This window comes from Chiroxiphia lanceolata, chromosome 5 (genome assembly GCF_009829145.1).
Source record: "Chiroxiphia lanceolata isolate bChiLan1 chromosome 5, bChiLan1.pri, whole genome shotgun sequence".
Lineage (NCBI taxonomy): Eukaryota > Metazoa > Chordata > Aves > Passeriformes > Pipridae > Chiroxiphia > Chiroxiphia lanceolata.
In genome coordinates this window covers 30,632,868-30,654,665 of record NC_045641.1, presented here as the reverse complement: position 1 = coordinate 30,654,665, position 21,798 = coordinate 30,632,868, and the positions used below count along the sequence as shown (strand labels likewise).

The 21,798-nt window shown below is 37.6% G+C and overlaps 1 protein-coding gene across 1 annotated transcript in view; it reads left to right on the top strand.

Moving 5' to 3' along the window:
* NELL2 (neural EGFL like 2) overlaps window positions 1–21,798 on the top strand; it is a 146,644-nt gene that overhangs the window by 64,073 nt on the left and 60,773 nt on the right. The window contains 3 exon segments of the mRNA XM_032687990.1: window positions 2,401–2,503; window positions 5,503–5,631; window positions 19,045–19,170. Coding sequence (XP_032543881.1) covers window positions 2,401–2,503; window positions 5,503–5,631; window positions 19,045–19,170 — 358 coding nt within the window.

Genomic DNA, 21,798 nt, shown 5'->3' with positions numbered 1-21,798 from the left:
CATGTGTAAGGGGGGCATAATTTGGAATTCAGGATAACTCTTAGAGGAAAATCTAGAGAAGAAAGAAGAAAAAGACCTGATACACTAGGTGTCTGGTATTTCTAGTGATGGAAATGGGGCGGGGTTACGCTTTTTATTTGTAAACAGAACATGCTTGTTACTGAGTCTGTCTTGCCATGCTGCATGAATAGAGCTGCTCTTCAGGGCATAAATGCACTTTAAGGCAAAATATACTCCAGGGACAGCTGTGGGTTGAGAACTGCACAAACTGCTGCAGTGGGTTGCATGTTGTCTCTCCAGGGGAGGGATGGGAAGGAATCATGTCCAGTTAGAGAGCTGCATGCTGTGAAGTGGAGTTGACAACCTGAACGCACATTTCTAGGGCAGAGAAAAAGAGGGGAGCAACTCCTCTGGCCATGCAGCTCTCAGACCAATTTCTGGAAATCTCAAACACTTTCATACAGTTGTTAAAAAGTATGTTTTACAAAGAAGAACTGGGGACTCTAGTCTTACTGTTGTTGATTTTAATCTTTGTGAGCTTACTTCCTGTACTAGGTGCTTTGAAACCCTTTTGAGAATGGGAAGGAGAAACTGGCCAGAAGTAATTTTGGATTCAACTGTAGAATTTTCAGGGCTGTGAGCTCATATTTTGAACATGACACCTGAGACATGAATTCTCTGATTAGTCAATGGATATAATTAACAATCACCAAAAGTTATGTGAGGTTGCCTTGTGTTTCTTACAGCAGGCAGTTACGATACTGTATGAAAAAAATGCCTCTGTTGGCTGGACTAGTCTGTGTTTTGCTGATTAGACTTGTTTGCTGGTAGGCTGCCTCACTGTCCTGGTAGAAATAGTAAGCAGTAACTTTAGCTGATTGAAATGTTGCTTTTTCAAGGACTGAAGTACACAGTTTCTGCTGAACAGCCTTGTGAATGATAATTCAGAGCAGAAAATCCATATGCTATGAACTATGTTGGTCAGTTAGGAATTCATAGGCAGGCACTATATTATTACGACTCGAGTTCTCGTAAAAGGATATAAGTAATTACTTCAGGCCAAGAGATATTAATAGAAATGGCACAAGTACTGATTTTATGCTTGAAGTCTTATACTGATGTTATCAAGGCAATGTCCTTTTTGTCTGCACGTAATTAGAAACATCATGTTTTGTTTTGTTTGTCTGCTGCAGTTGTGCATGCTATAGGCATGCGCTTTTCTTTTTGAATATTATAAATAAGGGAATGAAAAATTATCTTCCAAATTAGAATTTATAGAAGAATTAAATGCAATCCAGACTACCCTGATTGATATTATTTCTATCAAAGGTAAATTTATCTTGTGGGATTTCCTGATTTTGTTTGTCCTGGTGTAAAGCACATCTGTGGTTGGTTTGCTTTACTGTATTATCAGATTAAGGTTGGTTTCTCTGTCAAGATTGTTTAAGGTACAGTTTGAAGTTTTGATGTTGGCCATTGTGTTCATGTTCACCTTTATATTTCATGCTTAAAGAGGATTTAAAATTAAATGCTAGACCTGCAATAATAATAATAGTACTAAAATAATACATGCAATGGCATATGCATGATTTTAGATGCTTTCCTTGCACGCAAAAATGCAGGGTCCTGAGTTTATTGAGCTCTTATTTTAACCAGATTGTTTATTTTAAGGCAGATGCCTCTAAGGAACATGCTATTGTTTGCCTTGTTTTCTTTCTTTGCCATATAATGACTAGAGCACTGCAAAACACATTATTTAGGTCCTAAAGGTGGCACATCTATGGTAGCCAGATTGCTAAGGCAATCATTTTGTGTGGTCATACTGCAGTGACTTCATGTGACCTGCACTGAGTGCTTGAAGATATTTAGATACCATCTTGTGGTATTGTACATTTCCAGATGCCTGATGAAAACTTAGCTGAGAAACCCTCTCTGTCCTGATAGGGACTCATGCCGGTTTCCTTCAGTGTTACTACCACAGCAGTGAGATCAGAGATATTCCAGTTTGATTTTACTTGCTGTATAAATAACAAGCTTCTTTAGAGTATTCATTATGAGGACCCTTGCTTCTGGAATCTACTGCCTCAGTTTTTGAGAAATAATTGTTACTCTTTCAGGCGTAATGTTAAGAAAAACTTCTGAGGCAAGTTGTTTGACAGCTAAGATAAGAGAAGAATGAGAGTTGTTGCCACGCTTTTACTTCTTTGAAAAGGTTTGAGTATAGAGGAGTTCCTGATGCTTCTATTGTGCTATGTTGTCCTCTCAAATGGTTTTTGAAGGTACCTGGAGTTTGGCCTAGACAGCTTTTTGTTTGTATATTACAATGCTAAAACTCCACTAAAGTTATAATTTTCTTTATTTCCTATCTCACAGTAATAATCAATTCCCTCACTTTAACAGGACCACAAAATGCAGCGTATTCCAAAAGGCAGCTGTACAGCTTTGAACTGCCCAGAATCTCAGCAGATCCCCTTATCTCACAGTTGCTGCAAAATCTGTAAAGGTAAGCTAATAGCAGGATATATATAAGCTCAGTGAGCAGGACACATATAAGCTCAGAGTAATTTTCCATTCTTATAGATTATATAGACTTTTTTCTTGATAATCTTGAATAGGACATTCATATGCATGATATCACTGTAAATCTTAGGAAACTGAATAGGTAACAACTGCACTGTGTGATCTGAAAATTGTTTGTAAAATGCCTAGTAGTGTAAATTCTGTGAAACACATTTATGTGTTTTATTCCTGCCAAAAATGAGTGCAAAGTCAAAGAAATCATATATGTAATTAGTGATTTAATACCCATCACCCACTCCAGTCTCCAAACAAAATGGGATTGGAGAAATATCCGTGTTCGCCAGCATCTTTCTGAGGTGCTTTGAGATATCTCTTTCAAAGAACTGTTCATGCTATGCAGTTGTTCAAATACTTGAGTAACTTGTTTACCTGTTTGGGTTTGTAGTCTGCATCTATAAGCAGGAGCTTCAGGGAATAATTTCGTATGCTGCATACCTTTTTGTGTTACACCCAGTCTGATCCTTACCAAAGGACAGAGGTATAGGAAGTGCTCTGTGTCCTTGGCCCACTCTTTTGATCTGGACTAATACTGGTATCTTCAAAGCTATGAACAAGTGCATCTTGAAGTGACTATGTCTTCTATAGCTAAATATGATAAATTGATACCTGGCATGAAAGAAGATGTTAGACTCTTGGACTGATTTTAGGTATACTTCAGTGAAAGTAAGAGTGCAGCTATAGTTGTTTCTGTGCTACTCAGCGCAAACATGAAGGTTATGATTAATGATATCAAGCCGAGAGATAAGAAAGAAAAAAAGAATTTAAGAGGAGATAGGTCTTGCAGTCTGTCCCAGTCAAAAAGGATTTTTTAATGATAATTTTCTATAAAATCTTCAATGGCTTAGAGAAAATTCTGTTTCTCGTGCCTGGTGTAGCTGGAAAATATCTTTTGGTTGGGTGCTTTGTGAACATTTTCAATCCTCCCTGAACTGTGCTAGCTTGGCTTCTCATGAGCTGAGGAGCTTATTCTTTAAACAAGAAGTTGCTGTAGGGTGTTATTTAGCAGCATGCATTTTGCTTATTAATACAGCTGATGCATAAGTGTCAAGAATCTTAAGAATACCAAAAAATCAGTAAAAAAGCCCTCACCGTTTCTGGATGACCTGTATCCTTTCTGGATGACATGTATCTTCTTAGTTAGTTAATGCCAAAATCTGATACAATCCAATACAGGCCAGGAAGTCCAGAATATTACTTTGCCATGAACTCAGGATTCAATGGGAAGGAGAAAAAAAGGCAAAGAGTAGATGTCACTATGGCCAGAGGTTGCTCTTGACACATACACACACACTTCTGCTGTCATCAAGGAGTATTGAAGACCCTCTAACGTGGTAAAAGGGTAGAGCATTTTGCTCCTTAACGTCCTATATTAGATACCAGCACTGTGATAGCTGTGGTAGTAACGTTACCTAAGCATATCTATAGTTTGCAGAGGGACAATCCACAGCAGGAAAGAGAGAAAGAAAAACATTAGCCTCTCATCACAGTAGGTCTGTGATGTTTCCAACATGACCATGTCACGGGATCTCAATACCAAAACATTCTGCCTTTACAGGCTCTTCTGTTTCCTTGTCTTGTTTTGCTTTGTTCCTGTTCCTTCACACTGTTCCTGATCTGTCCAAGTGCAAAAGACCACTTTGACCTGATCCCCGGGCTTGGAGAAGTACTCCAAGTACTTCTTGGAGTGCTTGTTTAACTAAGCTTCTGTGAGGTTAGGAGAGGAAGCTCTTTCACAGCAAAGTATGAAGGAGAAACCAGGTGGAATGATAAAAATAATAATATTTACTGCTAACAGATACTTGTTTTCTATTTTGCAAGTCTTGTGTTACAGCCTGATTCCCGCTTGCATTCTGTAGCTGTTGCTGTTATACCACTCCTGGTTCCCTGAGCCTGACCCATATTCCCCAGTTCTCCTGTGGTTTTGAGAGAAGAAAATAGTTATTGAAAAACAGTACTGTTGCTTGACCAATTCCAATACTTCAATGAAAGAAGAAAACTTGAAACAAATAAAATTAGTGATAGAACAATGAAGGAGACAAGCTTGACACCTTTATATACGGATGTGGAAACTAGAAGCTTCAAGTCAGTTACTACAACCAGCTAGATTTCAACACAATAAAGGATGATTTAATGGTGTTCAGCAACATAGCATCATTAAATTTCATGAGAGCAAACAGAATACATTTAAAAAAAAAACCTACTGAGTTTCCAGCCTGGAAAAGAGCTTCATAATCTTAAAAATATTTAATTAAGATGCAATGGAAAATGGTCACAGTAAAAAGGAAAACAAAAAATAGGAAAATAGGAAATAGGGATGGCTAAAAGGTGAGAAATAAAGTTCTCTGGAATGGAAAGGATGATGCAATAAGGGAAGAGTATTCAGCCAATGGAGCTTGAAAGGAAGAGATAAGGGGAATAATAAAGCAAAATAAGTCAATGTTAATCAAAGACTTCTGGTTAAATGTGGAAGGATTTTACAAATACACCTGGGAACAAAAAGTGCTAGGAAAAAAGTAATCCCACTAGTAAGTGAGATGCTGACCGTCTAAAGCTATTGAGCTCTTTTAAAAATGTTCAAACAAACAAAAAAATGACAAGAAATATATAATTAAGATGTGTCCTGTAAAAATACTTAAGAATGACAAGGAGACAGTAAGGGGATTTAAGCAAGCCAGCTATCCAGCTGCTTCAGATCAATGCCATAACCTGAAATTGAATTGAAGACCTAGAAACGGTCTGTTCTTGTGGCCTTTACTACTCCTTTCATCCATTTCATGCTTGGTACAATTTATTTTTCTATATCTCACAGACAATAGAAAGGTATTCTTTGACCTAACAGAAAAAGATAGGACTATCTTTGACAGGAATGGTTTATAATCCCTGGATTCTTTTTAATCCTCAATCATGCCTGTTTCTGTACAGGCCATGACTTTTGCACTGAAGGACATAACTGTATGGAGCATTCTGTCTGCCGAAACCTGGATGACAGAGCTGTCTGTAGCTGTCGAGATGGCTTCCGAGCACTTCGAGAAGACAATGCCTACTGTGAAGGTAATACTTTGTACAAATGCTTAGCTCTGTTGTATAAGTTACTTTGGAATGAATGTACCGGTTCATAAGTTGTCAAAGGGATAGACCTATTCAGCGCAATGAATTAGGTATGCAACATGTTGATCAACTAATCTCTTCAATTAAGTTCTTTAAAAAAATAAAAAATCTGATCAGCATGGAGGTGACCAGTTAATATGACAGAGGTCTTGAATTAGAAACATGCTCTATCTTCTCTGTGGTGACCAGTGACAGGACCTGAGGGAATGGCCTGAAGTTGTGTCAGGGGAGGTTTAGGTTGGATATTAGAAAAAGGTTCTTGCCCCAGAGGGTAGTTGGGCACTGGAACAGGCTTCCCAGGGAAGTGGTCACAGCACCAAGCCTGACAGAGTTCAAGAAGCGTTTGGGTGATCCTCTCAGGCACGTGGTGTGACTCTTGGGGCTGGTCCTGTGTGGAGCTAAAAACTGGACTTGATGATCCTTGTGGATCCCTTCCAACTCGGCATATTCTGTGGTTGTGTGGTAGAAAATTTTCCTTTTTTTCCCCGTGATATTCAGATACTCAGGCAATCTAAAAGTCAACCATTTGAAAAACGTAAGGGTATAGCAGTTAGTTCCTCTTTTCACTGCTGCCTGTTCCCATTCTCTCTCCCCAGGAAGTAAGAAATACTAGACTAGTATTGTTAATCACACTGAGTAAAGATTTATTATTTGAATTGCTCTTATGGTATCAGGGAGCAACAAGCTACTTAATAAGAAGAGAATCATCTTTACAATCAAGCATAATCAGGTGAAAAAACCCCATCCCCACTCCAGCAGCAAAAAGCCAAAATCCACTTCACAGTTTCTTAGTGTTTGTGCTAACTGTTGCTGTTCCTCATGAAAACCCTGATTCTGCAAACACATAATGCCAGTGTGCTGTCAGGCCATTCTTACCATGAAGCTTAAGTGCTGGCAACAGAATGGACTTTGACTAATAAACGGTTTGATTCAGATAAAATTGAAAGTCAAGCATCAGTGAGTAGAGTTTAAGGAACTCTGCAGTCCCATCTAATACCTGCATTGTTCTCTGGTGATGCGCAATAAATGGGTAGAATCAAGGCCTTTTAAGGTTGTTCCTTCGGCTGAACTCTGACAAAGTTAATGCCTGCAACTTGCTTGAGTTAGTAGCTGCATTAATGTCAGTGGGAATGCTCATCTGTAGATTTAAATTTGAGAATTCGTGGCTGTTTTCAGGAAAGGAGTGTATCATTAATTCTGCTTCATATGCATCTCTACTTAATGTTTATGGTAAGCTTTCTGATTGAAGCTGGTTTTGAGAATTAGAACTAAATATCATACAGAAACAAATCCCTTGCCCTCATCATGTTCCTGCAGGCATCTGACATCAAGACCTGCTGTATAACCACTTTTTATCCCATAGCCCCTGGAGACTATGCTGTGGCTTAGGCTGTGGATTTGCATTTCTGGGAACTCGCAAGCTGTTTCCTGCTTGAGGGGATTGCTGTAGCAATATAGTTATGGTGAAATCAGGTGCTTTGAGAAGATTTTTTTCTGTGGCTCTATTGTCACTCCACTCAATGAAAGCAGAAAAACAAAATATGCCTTCTTAGTGATCTTCGGGTCGATCAAATTAATCTGTTGCTTTGTGTGGAACTTGCCAGGCATGCCATAAGCAAAAAGAAGAAAAGAAGCTATTTGATCAACATTGAGAGTGAAATGTTTGATGAGGACAAAGCAGATTATCATATGTGAGGCTGATGCATTTATATTTAAAGTACATTTACCAGTTTGTGCAATACATGATTTCAATACAATGATTTTTTGAGAAGATTTCTTGGACCCATTGCTTCTGTATAGGTAAATAACATTGTTTCTGGGTGGTAATTATCAGTCTGCTTAACTGCTTTTAGAGGATGTGTATAAGTGAATAAAAGGTTGGGACACATTATTTACAAAGAAATAATAATTTTCCATATTAATGTGTTTGAATGCATTAAATTCTCACTGAAAAATGTTCCTTTTCCAGGAACACTTGGTCACATTGAAGCTAAGGGGAGTAAGTCCCATTAAGAAGATATGCCCATGTGAGCAAAGCTCAGGAGGCTGGATTCCTTCCATAAGAGGTTCTCCCAGCCAAGGGTGAAGCTACCTCAGCAGGAAAAACAGCCTGGCTTTGTTGCTGGTTACGTGCTGTAGCTGCAGTGTAGGCACCACACTTAACTATGCACAGTTGGTACATGGGTCCAGACCTGGCCATGGCTGTCCATCCCTGACTCTGAGGGTCCTGTGCTGGTAGGACTGCAGAATTGCGTGTCATTGGTTCTGTGTTAGAGCCAAATTTCACTAAATACAATCCTGATTTGTGCCTCAGCACTGTTAAAATTCAAAGAATAAACAGAAGTAATGATGGTCCCATTGGCAGAGCTTCTCCTTAAGGTAGAAGAACAAATATAAAAGTATTCAAAGCTGGGTTCAGTGTGGGTCTGGAAAAGCTGCATAAATTTCATCTGAATGGTGGAAGGCTTTGGCTTCTGTCCTAGAAAGAACTTGTGCTTTTCCAAAGCTGTGTGATGTCCCTAGATACTGTTATGGTAGATAACTTTCTGTTTTATAAATAAAGCATTTGTTAATATTTATGTCACAATTAGCTTTCCCTTGGAGGACTGTGTAAAGCAATACTTAAAGAATTGGGATTTCTTCATTTAGTTGCTGTAAGCCTTATTCCAAATACTTTGAAATCTATTTTTTGCCTCAGGTTATTATGAAGTTTCAGATACTTTGTGGGCAGGTTTCGTATGGGTTATGCTGTGCTGCCCAGGTGCTTTTAAATATAACATCCTTGGTGTACAGCCTACCTAACATGAACATTTTACAAAAACAGATGTTCTGATGAAGTGTAATTAGTTTCCCCCAAAAGAACACCTGCAGTACTCTCAAACTGATGATCACCCTCCAGGATATATTTCAAACAGTGTTTAAGGCCCACTACATTTAGGATGGTAGAGTTATGCTGAAAATGTTTTTAAGGATAAAATTTGTGACTCTTGGCTACCAAGGTATTCTGATGCATCTAATGGAGTATATTTCATCTATTTCTGTGCAAAATCTGATATCACTTCAGAACTGTTGCTAAGGATTGCTGGTTAAATGGTGAGGAGAGCAGGCTTAAGAAAGAAGACAGGAGAATACAGTATTCTTTTTGTAAAGACCAAGGCAGAATATGACCTGAGGAAACCGAGTATTTTACCTGGTGCAGAGGCCATTTTACATCACATACTGATTTGGGTCACAATAGAGTTATTTTTCTTCATAGCAATCTGTATGGTGCTGTGTTTAAGTTTGTGACATCATTCTCAGCAGTAAAAACAGGTGTACTCTTTCTGGAGTGGCTGTTGTTCAGAGACTGGTTGGGCACCAATCTGCTGGTGGGAGCTGGAGAGTGATGGCCTTTGAATCACTTTTTTCCCCCTTTCCCCCCCTTCACTTATTAAGTGGTTTTTATCTCAACCCATGAGTTTTTTCTCACTTTTGCCTTTTCATTATGTCCTCCATCCCACTGGACACTGGAGCAAGGAAGCAGCTGGTGGATGCTAAATTGCTGACCAGGGTCAACCCTTTAGCCATAACAAATTTAGCTTATGGGTGTGTGAATTGTAATGTTTATTTTTTGATATTTGGAAATATAGTTGTACTAGTTGCACAGTACACAACATAGCTAACTTAACAGTTTGGGATCATGTAGTAATATTAAAGAAGTTTTTGTGAAACCATTTTCCGTTTATATTCTGATTTATCCTTTTTCCTAAGTCACTCTTGTAGCTTCTCTGCTGTTGTCATGTTTGTCCCAGTTTCAAGTGTAGCAGATGAAATTAGACCAAAGACTGAGTGACTTTGTCTGCTTTGAGAATTGCATCAGCTTCGCTGAGGACTGTTCCTTGAGGGGAGAAGGTTTTCAGTTAAGAAATCTGCTTTTGAATAAGCTGGCTTGATTTGAATCATTGTCAATGGAGGGAAGTAAGCAGTCTAAGAGTATAAATTGTCTCTTTCCAGAGATGTTTGAAGCATGTCAGAAATGCCACTTAGTTGGACCTAATCAGGTTTCCATTAGCTCAGAGTTGTATGTTCCCATTCTGTTTGGAAAGACTTACTAATTTATCTCTGTGGTTGCATAAAATTTCCAATGCATTATTCTGCCCTCCTCCCCAACAATATAAACATTACACATCTTCACTTACCTAATTACCTAATCTTACTGTCTTATTGGTTTAAACTACTGGATTACAAAAGTAAATTATGTTTTCAAAATTATTATGATTTTACAGATTGCAGTGACAAGAAAAAATCTTGTAAGACATAAATAGTAATAATCAAATTGCAGTAGGATATGTGTTGCGTTGTATTGGCCAAGTACAGTTATCAACAACATATTTTTTTTTAAAGTAGGTGTAATATTGGTAAGAGTGTTAAGTAATGGAGATAAACCCCAGGGTATTAAAATATATTCTGTTAAGTCCTCTGGGTCTTTAATAACCAGTACTGGGCTTTTTGCTAGCTTTTCTGTCTTCATGGTATGCACTATATTTTTTGGGTGAGAGTCCTACATAGGAGCTCTACAGTACTGTCAGTTTTATGAACCTGGGAAGGTTACCCAAGCGAACTTCATACATAAATTCTTTTTTGTAACTGAAATGTGACGACAGTATCACATATAGCTAAGAAATAAAGATTTCCATCTTCATCAGCTGGCAGTGTTTGAATCATTACCTTGTCATTTGGGGTTGGCTTGGAAAACTAATCAAGCAGAAAGAAAAACTTTTGCTCTAGGAGGGCAGAATGTTATTTCCAAATTTCTATTAAAAACTAATTAAATATTATTACTATCAAAATGGAACATTAATATTAAACCGTATTATGTATTATCAATTATTAATGTTTTTCTCATCAAAGGCAGTGAGTGTCATCTTATTTCCATCATTATGTTGCTGAGAAATCTAAATATGAAGAATTATCAAGACAAGAATTATCAAGTTTTAATGTATCAATGTGTCAGAGTGGGGCAAATCCTTCTTGTCTGCCATGGCTCTAATTCAGGAAAATAATAAAGCATATTCCTGACTTAAAGTGTACAAGTAGTGTCCCTCATACCAGTTTATAAAGCATGATGCATACTGGGGTACAGATAGTTTCACCACTTGTACATGTGCAAATTGCAGGAAGTGATTTGGTGTTATTATGTTTTATTTACTTTTATGGGAAGTATGTTCAGACTGATTCTATCATCCACCCATAGCCAGGACTGACAGTGATTTTACTGCAATTAAAAACAAAGCTGAAACTAGTCACATAAAGGGACCTTCTTGAAAAATCTTTTAAACTCCTCTGTGCTACTTGTTCTGGGTGAGGAGAGGCATTATTGTACTGAAAGCAGCCCTTTTCCACCAGCATTAAAAACTATGATTCATTTTGATTTTAAATGAAAAATTAAGGTTAAAGTTTTCATATTAATTAATTAAATCTGCAACCTCTGAGGAAAAGAGAAAAGAAATTAAAGCCTTAGTTTTGTTCTTGTTTTCCTTTTGCTTATTGCTCCAGTTTTCACTAGTAGCTGGGAGGTGACTATTGAAATAATGAGGTGCTTTCACTGTGCTGAAAAGTTCCCACTGCCATCTGGTTGGGTTTCTTTTGCAACTTTTAAAACCTCATTCTAAAAGTGTGACATAGTCTTAACAATGCATAGAGGCTGGATCCGCAAGAGCTGTGAGAAAGACCCAGAAATGCCTTACAAGCTGAATTTAAAATAAATATTCTTTTATGAATAGTACAGAGCAATAGCAGTGTTTGTTATGGTACTCTACTCTGGCATTACTCACCACTTCTTTCTGTAAAAGAGGCAGCAATCAACTGAATAGCTTGCAAAAAGTGTGCTGCATGGTTTAGACCCTACCCAGACCCCAAATGCAGTCTAATACACCCACAGGGGCCTTATCACTGCTTACGGGTTCTGTCTTCCAAGGAGTTTTAAAAACATCAATGCAGTACAATCTGCATTGTCTCTTCCTGAGAAGAATCTCATACATATTTGTAGTTTCTATACAAAATTATTAATGCTCCTTATTACCCTTTTAACATAGGGGAAAACAAAACCACTAACAGTGGTATTTTGAAATTCTTGACATTCACAGTTGAAAACTATGAGAATTTGTCATACTGAAATAGACAAAGAAAAAGGTTGTTTTGCAATTCAGATTTAAAGACCTATTTCTCATGAAGTGCAGTGCTGAAGGTCATGAACTAGAATCTCAATAAGTTGTTCTGATTTTTGGAATTCACTAATTAATCATATACAACATCCCTTTTATTATCAGTATGCAACAGCATTAAACTAGTTGTTTGGTGCCTAAGGAAAGGTCCCCTGGGATGCTTTCATGTCTGATGGATAACGGCATGTAATTACTTTTTTTGTCATGTATACACTACCATATGAATTAATTAAAACATATTAAATAGTAAGAAGATGCAGTTTGCCAAGTAAAACATTGCATGATGGTAGAAAATATTTGTTTTCAAAAATTTCCTGTGATATATATTTTTAAAACTATATGATGTATGTGGAGTCCAGTGATGGTTTTTTTGAGACTGAGATGAAGACTTCATTTTCTTGCAAGAGTCTCACATTCACAAGTAGCCATTGAACAGTATCTCCTACTGCATGTTTAAACAAGGACAGTTTTATCTTAAGTCTGTCTTCCTTTCCAAAAACTGGGGCAAGTTGAAATAAAAACAACTCTTTGTACTGATAAAAATGATATATCTGAAACACAGTAATGATGTATTTGTGTCCTTTCAAAGCTATATAGAGCATCTGTCAAGGAATGTAGACCTTGAGTAACTGCTTTTATTTCAAGCATATTTTCTGTCCTAATGGCCCCCTCTCTGGCTACAGGAGATGGACAGTGAAATCGTGAACTTAAGCAAAGATCAGAGATTGAAAATAGCATGAAGGGAAAATCACCAAGATGTGTACAGTGTGTATATGTGTTATCTGTGCAGTTTAGTTATGGGCTAGGAAAGAACATGCCTTGTGTGAAGATCCAATAATTAGAATTTATTTTTAGTCTAATTGAAGCTTTAGCAGTCTAGTCAAGATATAACAACCTCTTATTAGTTTAATTACAATAATGCTAACACTAATAAGCCAACTCAGCCAGATACTCTAAAGGTCTTTTAATAATTCAATAAAAATCAATATACACAAGTAGCTGTCCAGTTCTTCTTACCTTCCCTATGCATTGCTACAGTGAGTTTTTAGCAGCCCAAGTTCTTTGTTGGGAGCAGCGTGGTAGGGATAGTGGAAGGTTATTTTGTTTTTTCTCCTTGGTCTTTGTGTATACTTGAGGTTATTTTTGTATGCCTTAACTCAGTATGTTGGGTATGCTCTTGAAGTTGCTTCACAAGGCTAGATATATTATGATTCCTTACGCTTTAGTGCTTTTCTCTTTGAGGAAGAACACACAGCTGTAGAAAGGTTGGCATAAATAAAAGTAATAAAATCCTCCAAAACAAAAACCCCAGTTTCAGAGGTAGATCATATGTATGTTACCTCTTTTTTACAAAAATTTTGATGTTGGAACAAGGCTTTTTACTGGCTGTTGGCAACACCAAAGGCACAGGGGGTAAAGAGAAGAAAAAGTCAAAAATTATCTATAGAGGGTAGGAGTGGTAATGACTACAGTGGTGCTGTCAGCTGAAATAAATAATGTCGGAGATTGTGAAAAAATACACAATTTTGATTGAAGTTGATGTTTTACATCCTTTGTGAAATATGTCAGTTGGAAAAACTGCTGCAGTGGATTTGACAGAGCAAAGCAAAACACAAGTGAAGTGATGGTTTTGTGACTGAATAGAGTAACAGTACTAGTTAAACCATAGGCTTACCAGGTGATGAAGAGCCTAGAAATAGTAGTGAGAGGAGGAGGAGTAAGGACTGTGCCAGAGCCCCAAGATTTTTAGAAGGATAGTGTTATGGAAACCAGAGCACACAAGATACCGAAACCAGGCTGTAGATGACACTGAAGGGATCCTGAAGAGAATAGGACTTTGGGAATATGATCAGGGAAGTGAGAGAGACCCTACTTGGAGCACTTTTTTTAGAGCAATGAGCTGGGAAGTTCTGGTGTACTAAACAGTGGAGCAGTTGGGAAGGAAGAGTTTGAGGATGAGTTAGTGTGTTTGATGGTGGAAGGAAAAAGCCCAATACTTTCACAGATGTGTGAGCTGGTGGAAGCTTGCTTCAAAGTTATGGTCTATTCTTTTTCTTTCAAAGAGTAAGAGCTGGTGAAGGGATGGGTTGAACACAGGAGGAGAGATAGGTGAGAGAAATCTGCAGACAGGACTAAACCTACTCAGGTAAAAATTGTCTGAGGAAGGAAAACAGCACAGAAGCTTGAAGTCAAAGGGAAAAGGTGAGAAAAGAAGGACTTGTCAGTGGAGGAATGACAAAGAGAAAGTAAAAGGACAGAACTTTTTTCCTTTGTGATCCTGTCCAGGATACAGGACAGGTTGTGTTTGCTTTAAAGGTTTTAAGTCCACATTTACTTTTTCAATAGGGTTGATTGCTGTGATCGATCACTGTTCTTTTTCGTCTTTTACAGTCACTTAACAATTGAGTAACATCTGCTGAGCAGGTAAACGTGGGACTTGGCATTTATAGGCTGTGCAGAAAGAATCTTTCATTAATATAATACCATGGGGATTTTATTTGTTTTGTTTTGAAATTGTCAGTCTAATCTACTATGCTCTTGTGCTTAGGGTAATTTTTGATGCACTTATGAAATAATTTTTTATAAATAAAGCTTTGCATGCTCCTGTTCCCTCTCTTCCTAGGCGTTTATTTATTTGTTGCAAAAATCCTGCAGGAGCATCTCCCTGACCATCATATAGCTCTGTAAGTGCAACCAGGGAGATCACTGGTGTTAGACACTATTGAGTTTTAAGGGAAATGGCTGGAGGCAGGATACTGTCCATAAAGGATCCATTCTGGAAATAACTTCTTCTCTTAACAGCCTGTATTTACTGACCTAGTACCAGACTCATTTGTTCTGGCAGGCTTTTGTGATGGATAAAGGCAGTAATGTATAGGGAGGCCTAAGAGAGGCTTTGTTTGTTAGTGTGAGGCTTTGGTCAACAATGATTTATAGATTGCAGGTCAAGTTCTCTTCTTATTAATGGGATTGTAAAACATAACTGGGAATTTTACTCTGGGGAAGCAAACTCATTAGGGTGCAGGAGGAAGGAATACAGGGAAACATTTCTTTGGTTATATATTTTGCATGAATTTTGTTCAAGTGCTTGGGGGGATAAAGAAAGGCAGGGGTTTTTTCCATCTTTGGTGTTTTTGCAAGTATAAATAAATCATTGAAGTGCAGATTCCAAAAACTTTTGCACTAACCAGTTTTCCCAGAGGTGCCCCTTTTATCTGTTCCACTGGGAACAGAGCAGGTTGATGATCTCCATGACTACACTGTTGTCAGTACATCACAGCTGGTGGCTCAGTATCACATCACAGACTTGAAGCACACAAGCCTTTATTGTTGTATGTGTAGAGCCATTGGAGTGGTGCATTTTTCCTATTGAACTGACTTCAGTATCTTACTGACTGAACAGTAAGACATGAATGTGCATTAATATGCTAACTAGGCTTTTTGGCAGGGGGAAATTAAGATAAATGTTGTAGGCTTTCTTAGATATTGAAATGCATCAGGTTTTCTGTTGTGCATTTATATCTAAAGGTGACATGCTGGTTTTGGCTGGGGTAGAGTTAATTTTCTTCACAGTGATTGGTATGGGGCTGTATTTTGGATTTGTTCTGAGCACAAGGTTGAAAATATAGAAATGTTTTTATTATTGCTGAGCAGTGCTTACACAGAGCCAAGGCCTTTTCTGGTTTTCATACTGCCACACTTGCTAGGAGACTGGGGGTGCATGGGAAGTTGGGAGGAGACACAGCCAGGACAGGTGACCCAAACTGACCAAAGGGATAGTCCATACCATATAATATCATGCTCAGTATATAAAGGAGGGGGGGAGGAAGAAGGGGGGGATGTTTGGAGTGATGGTGTTAGTTTTCTCCGGTCACCGTTACGTGTGATGGGGCCCTGTGCTGATGGAGATGGCTGATCATCTGCCTGCCAATGGGAAGTGGTGAATGAATTTCTTATTTGTGAATGAATTCCTGCTTATATGTGTGGCTTTTGCTTTCCCTATTAAACTGTCTTTATTGCAACCCATGAGTTTTCTGGCTTTCACCCTTCGGATTCTTTCCCTGATCCTGCTGGTGCGGGAGTGAGTGAGTGGCTGTGTGGGGCTTGGCTGCTGGCTGGGGTTAAACCATGGCAGATGAATAAAAGGCTACACCAGGGTTTTCAATAAGTAAGCAGGATGAAAGGGCTTTTATTTTGGTAGATTTGAAAGAGAACAGATGTTGGGCTCCTTCCATGCTCCAGTTCAGTCTTCCTTGATCTCTAATACCTTAACCTAATGTATATGAAGCTTGCATGCGGAGTGCTAAAAGGGGAATGGAATAGTATGCTTTTAGTGTGGTCAATCTCTGTGTGACTAGTTGTCATTTAACTGTTACTTTATCCTTTTTTGTATTAATTATCTTTATTAAAGATAATTATTAAAGTTGCAAACTGTTTGCTAGAGCAGCTTCTTATCTACTGTGTGTCCCTGGTGTAGAGGGTCTTTAGGTGCCAATGTAACGTAACCATGTGATATAGCAATAATAGAGATCTGGGTGGGAAAGACTTTTGATTTCCACTGAGCATTTAAAAAATATGAGCAACATATTTGCAAATCCATTTGAAAAAAAAAAATCAGATTTGTTCAAATGAAACACTTCAAAGTTAACCTGATCAATTATGGGTTGTATTTTTTTTTTTTCTATTTCTGGTATCAATTGAAAAAGCAAGGTTTAAAAAAAAAAAGGCAGTTATAAATAAAACATTTTGCAAAACACGGTATGTTGGCGAAATGAAAGCTTTTATTTAAAGTACTTCTAAATTAGAAGATTTGAATCAAATAAGCTCTGACTTTAATTTTTTCACTGCAAAATAAAAACTATTGGCATTTTGAGTCTCCTGTGGCTGTTTACCTACCAAAGCAATCATTAATGTAGTTTTCAGAAAGTTCTATTTAATGCTTTTGAGGCTTTGGATCTTTAAGTAGAATTTTCTGAGGGTGCCAAAGCTGGCTTCTCAGCAGTCCGTTGACACTGAACATAAGGCTTCTAATTACTTGAAGATTGATGTTGTTACTTAAATACAAATCAACACCATTAATTTAATATGGAGTTGTGAACTGAAATTATGAAAGACACATGTTGCGTCATTTGTTGTAGAATCTGAGGCATATGTTGTAACTGTTGGCTACTTCTGTGAACTGGACTTTTGTGTGCCCTATTCCACTTTCCATGCAAAACCAGCTGCTTCTGTGATAGTCTTATGATACTTTCACTTTCTTTTTTGGTGTTCTTAGATGATGATCACAAAATGTGTTTTGAGCCTTAGTATGCTCACTGTGTTCACTGTAAATACATGTTCATTTGTGTATGTATGCATGTACATAAAAATTGCAAAATTACCTTTTCCAAGCCAGCACCTAGATACAGTTGTGGTTCTTTCATGCCTGTAGATCTTTCAGGGAAAGGAAGGAGAGGAAACCAGTTGAAGTATGTCAACCATGAAATTCTTAGGAACTGAATTTATGCAAAGTAGTATGAGGGTGGCTAAACACCCTCAGCATTCGCAGTGGACACCTTTATGTTATGTAGCCAATTATCCCCAGCTTCTCCAGCAGAATCCAGTGGGCAGAGAAACTGGGGAAAATAGAAGCTTTTTCAAAACTGAATGAAATCTGCAGAACTTACTACAGAATCACTAGTATTCAGTGTATCACATTGCTTTGTACTGGAAGGCAAATTATCTTCTAGGAATAAAGGATGAAAAAAGAGCAGGCAATGAGTGGAGTTGGTAAATAGCTATTGATTTAAAGACACTGGGAAGATAAGAAGAATTGGGAGAGAGAATTGGTAAGCATACAACCTAAGCAGAAGTAAAATACAGAACTTAATGCTGTTGATGTGTAGCATCACAGCATTAAGAAGTCAACCCTGATTTGAGTTTATATATACATTCTATTGTTTTGAACTGTCATTAGACTATGCAACAAAACACTTTTCCATCCAGGGATTTTATTTTCAACTCTGAAACATTATTGAAAACAGGGAGGAAATCAAATCTAATGAGCAGGAAAAAAAACCCCAAGCCAACAATCCACCCTTTTGATTTTTAGCATATTTTGGTAACAAGGTTCAGTGGCACATTGCATGATGATATAACTAGGTGTATAGAGTGTCTCAGCAATGATGTCTGTATCATTAGTATTACAGGAGCAGTGTGCTACTGAGCACTTCCAAATTAATATAGATTTTCTTCTTTACAGTGTAATAATACTGTGCAGAATTTTTTTTGTTATTGGTAGTGCTTTCTGTGTCTTACCATTTCTTAACTGTTACCAGAAATATGTCTAATTTTGCAGCCCAAGAGAGTACCAAACCCAATTAGGTGTTGAAGTCCATGCCTGCAGTGATTTATGTCTGGAGTTTGCTCTAGGACTTTATACTGTAACAGGTATTCTGCCCCAGGAAGTATTTTATCAAGTTTCAAGTTTTTCTGTCAGAGCAGATGTTTATATAAATGAGATTCTTTCAGATTCCTTTCAGATATGGTGTGTATATGTATCTATATACTCATATGTATGTAGACGTATACAGATATAGATATATGTGTTTATGTATATTAAAAATACTGGTTGGCTACTTTATAGTTCTAAGAGAAACTTACACTAAGTTCCAGTGTCATTTCAGATCTTGCCATATTCCTTACAGTTTATTCCCAAACAACAGTTCCTGTTAGATCAAAGGCATATAGTGTGCATATAGTTGTGTGTTTGTGTACTGCTGACTGCAGTGACTGTACAGGGTGAAGTGATGGATAGCATTGCAGTGCTGAGGTAGTTGGTCTGCTGTTTGCCATACTGGTTTATTGTTTTTTTGTTGTTGTTGTTATTTAAATCATAGGGACAACATCAGAGGCACTTCAAAAGGAAAGATGTAAGCCAATGTAATCTTCTTTGTAACTCCACTAACAGCTGTTCACAGAAAGCTCATGGTGCTTCTGTTGTTTGAACACTTCAAGCAGTTTTTTTAAAAGAAGAAAGCAAAAAAACTTTCCAAAATGCATTGGTATTTAAGTAACTCTTTATCCCACTACTGATGGAAGTGAATTGCAGTGTAGAGAGATTGCAAAGAACACTGCTGAATTTTACTTGTTTTCCTCTTTGCCTTGTTCACAGATATTGATGAGTGTGCTGAAGGACGGCATTACTGTCGTGAGAATACCATGTGTGTAAATACACCAGGATCCTTTATGTGTGTTTGCAAAACAGGATATATACGCATTGATGATTATTCATGTACAGGTAAGAACTGTGTATTTGTGGATGGAAATAACAGGGTGATAGTCTTTAAGAGCATTGATATGATTCTTCTAAAGTTAGTCTTTGTTCAAGTCACAGAGCATCTAAATGAAATGTTAAACAGAAGAGACACCAAAATAGTTACAAAAATACAATGCAGAAAAGCTTATTCATTTTACAGATTATATGTATATCATATTGTTTGCCTGAAATTGTAAGGCAGTCTGGAGTGTTTCATAGTTCTGTGTGGTTTTGGGTGCTGATCAAAAAGGTGAAGGGAGGAGACTGAATGGAAAAATAAACAAGCCGAAATAGTACTATGTTTTACTTGGTTTCCATGTTCTATACCAGTTCAACTTGGAGTATAATGACTCCACTACAAACTTTTGATGGTGTTAAATTTGCATGATGTTAGAAGTGGCTGTGTCGTCCTGGCTCGCTCAGGTTCCCCAGGTGAATCCTGAGGTCAGAGGGCAGGAGTTCTGCTTGCCTTGAACCAGTGGACAGCATGGTTGATCTTATACTTGTACCATCAGTGGATGCTCTAGGGGAAGTGTTTGGTTCATCCTGACTTTCTGTCTTCTAGTCTTCTTTTATTGCAAGGTATTTTAGGGTTATGGAATGAACACTGAACATTTCAAACAGTCTTCGGAGCCAGGTTGATCCTAAGTGTTCCTGGGAGAATGCATTTTTTCCCACTAGACAGATAAAGGAAATATGATTCGATGATGTGGCATGTTTTCTCAGTGAACAAAAATGCATGTGAACAAAACAGTACCACTATTTTTTGTGTGCACAGGGGAACACATTAACTCTTTCTATAAAAGGCTATATTTGTTCAGTAAAGCTGTCTTGAAGTTAATATTATCCTGCAGTAGCTGGCTATAAATGGATGAGTGTATTCAGAATGTGAAGGCAGAACTTGAAGTTAGTTTCCAAATGTATTTAGTTCTGTCTGTTGTGTCTTGGCATTTTTGAGCATCAGTTATATGTCTTGGTGCAGAAAGAGCTTCTTAACAACTGGTATGATTTGTTTGCCCAAACATGCACAGCACTCAGGGACATGGATTTCAAACAACTTACATATGATTTTTGTGCATACTATCTTATCTGTAGTTGTAATTCATCTCACATACACTGACAAGCACTGTTTTACTGCAGTAAGCCCAGTTCTTAAAGGACCAAGTTATAGGTTGCTTGCAACAGGTCCTTTCTGAAGTAATCAGTAAGTTTCTGATCACTCTCCTATGTTTTCCACACTCAACTGAGTAAAGAAATTGTTTCACTACCTACCAAGAGTGAATACTGGGATTATTTTAGGACTGACTTTATGTAAATCCTCGTGATACCTTTTCTGCTTGACTTTCCTTAACTTGCTGTTCTGATTGAACTTTGCAAATGGTGAACCATAACCAACAACTTACTAGGAACATTTGGTGCCTATAAATATAATAAAGGTGTTTCTCAAGACTCCACACATTGCATTCTTCATATTTTCTGAAATGTACTGTTATGAAATTCAGTGTAGTTCAAGAGCTCTGGACAGTCAAACTTGTGTGAAATGTGCTGGAAATCCATTATAGATCTTACGTTCCAAACTGAATTTGGCTCCACATTTGTAAATAATAGTTTCCTGTGAAATCAGTGTGATGGGTGACGTAATAAATGATTTCTTTTCCACCTTTGCCTCAACCAAGCTGGGAAAAGTTAATGCAGAAGGAAAGAAAGTAGATGAAATAGTTTTGTAGATTTCAAATCTGAAGACGTGATAGACCAGCTGAACTGTAACTCACGCAGTGATTTTCTGTATGTCTGAGCAATGCCACTCACTGTTATTTGGCACCTAGAATTTTTCTGAAGTTAAATTATAGTGAATTTTGGACACTGTAAGGCAATCATGAGGATACAGTCCCTTCTGGGTGTTAGAATTTCAGCAAATGGCAACCTAACATTATTTACTGTATATGTCACAAAATAATTGGGTTTTTTTCTGGTTCCACAAAGAGTGTTAGCACCTCCAGTGGAGACACTGGTTAGTTACTGAAGTATATAGACTTATGAGACTCTTACATGACATTTACACCAAACAATTAGTAAGTGAAAGGTTAGTTATGTCTCAAAAATTGAAGAAAACACAGGATACATTTAAAGTAATGTACTTAGATCAGTAAATGGCATTCTGTGCTTTAGTCTGTATGAGTGACAGTGAGAACATTTACATTGTAGCACTGTAGCAGGTGACAAGTGTATATATTTGTACATGAGACTGCTATAAGTTTTTTACCCCTCAGCATAGTTTTGCTGGTTTGGCCATCTATTAAAGTTCCTGATTTTGTAGGCTTTCATGTGAACTCATTTGGACAGATATAAGTCTAAGGGTTAAAATGAACGCAAGTAAGGAGGGTATGTTGCTGTGGCTTTAACATGGTGTTTATGGAAGTTTTAAACTACTAAATTGCTTAGGATCGTCTCTCTTGAAGAACCATTCTCTATTCTGAGAACCAGGAAAATCTCCGTGTAGGAGAAAAAAACTGATCATGTTCAAAAGACGTTGCTGAAATATGTGTATGTTAATAAATCAGTGCAAAATAACAGTGAGAAAGAGTTTATGATGCTAGTGACAATCCTTTG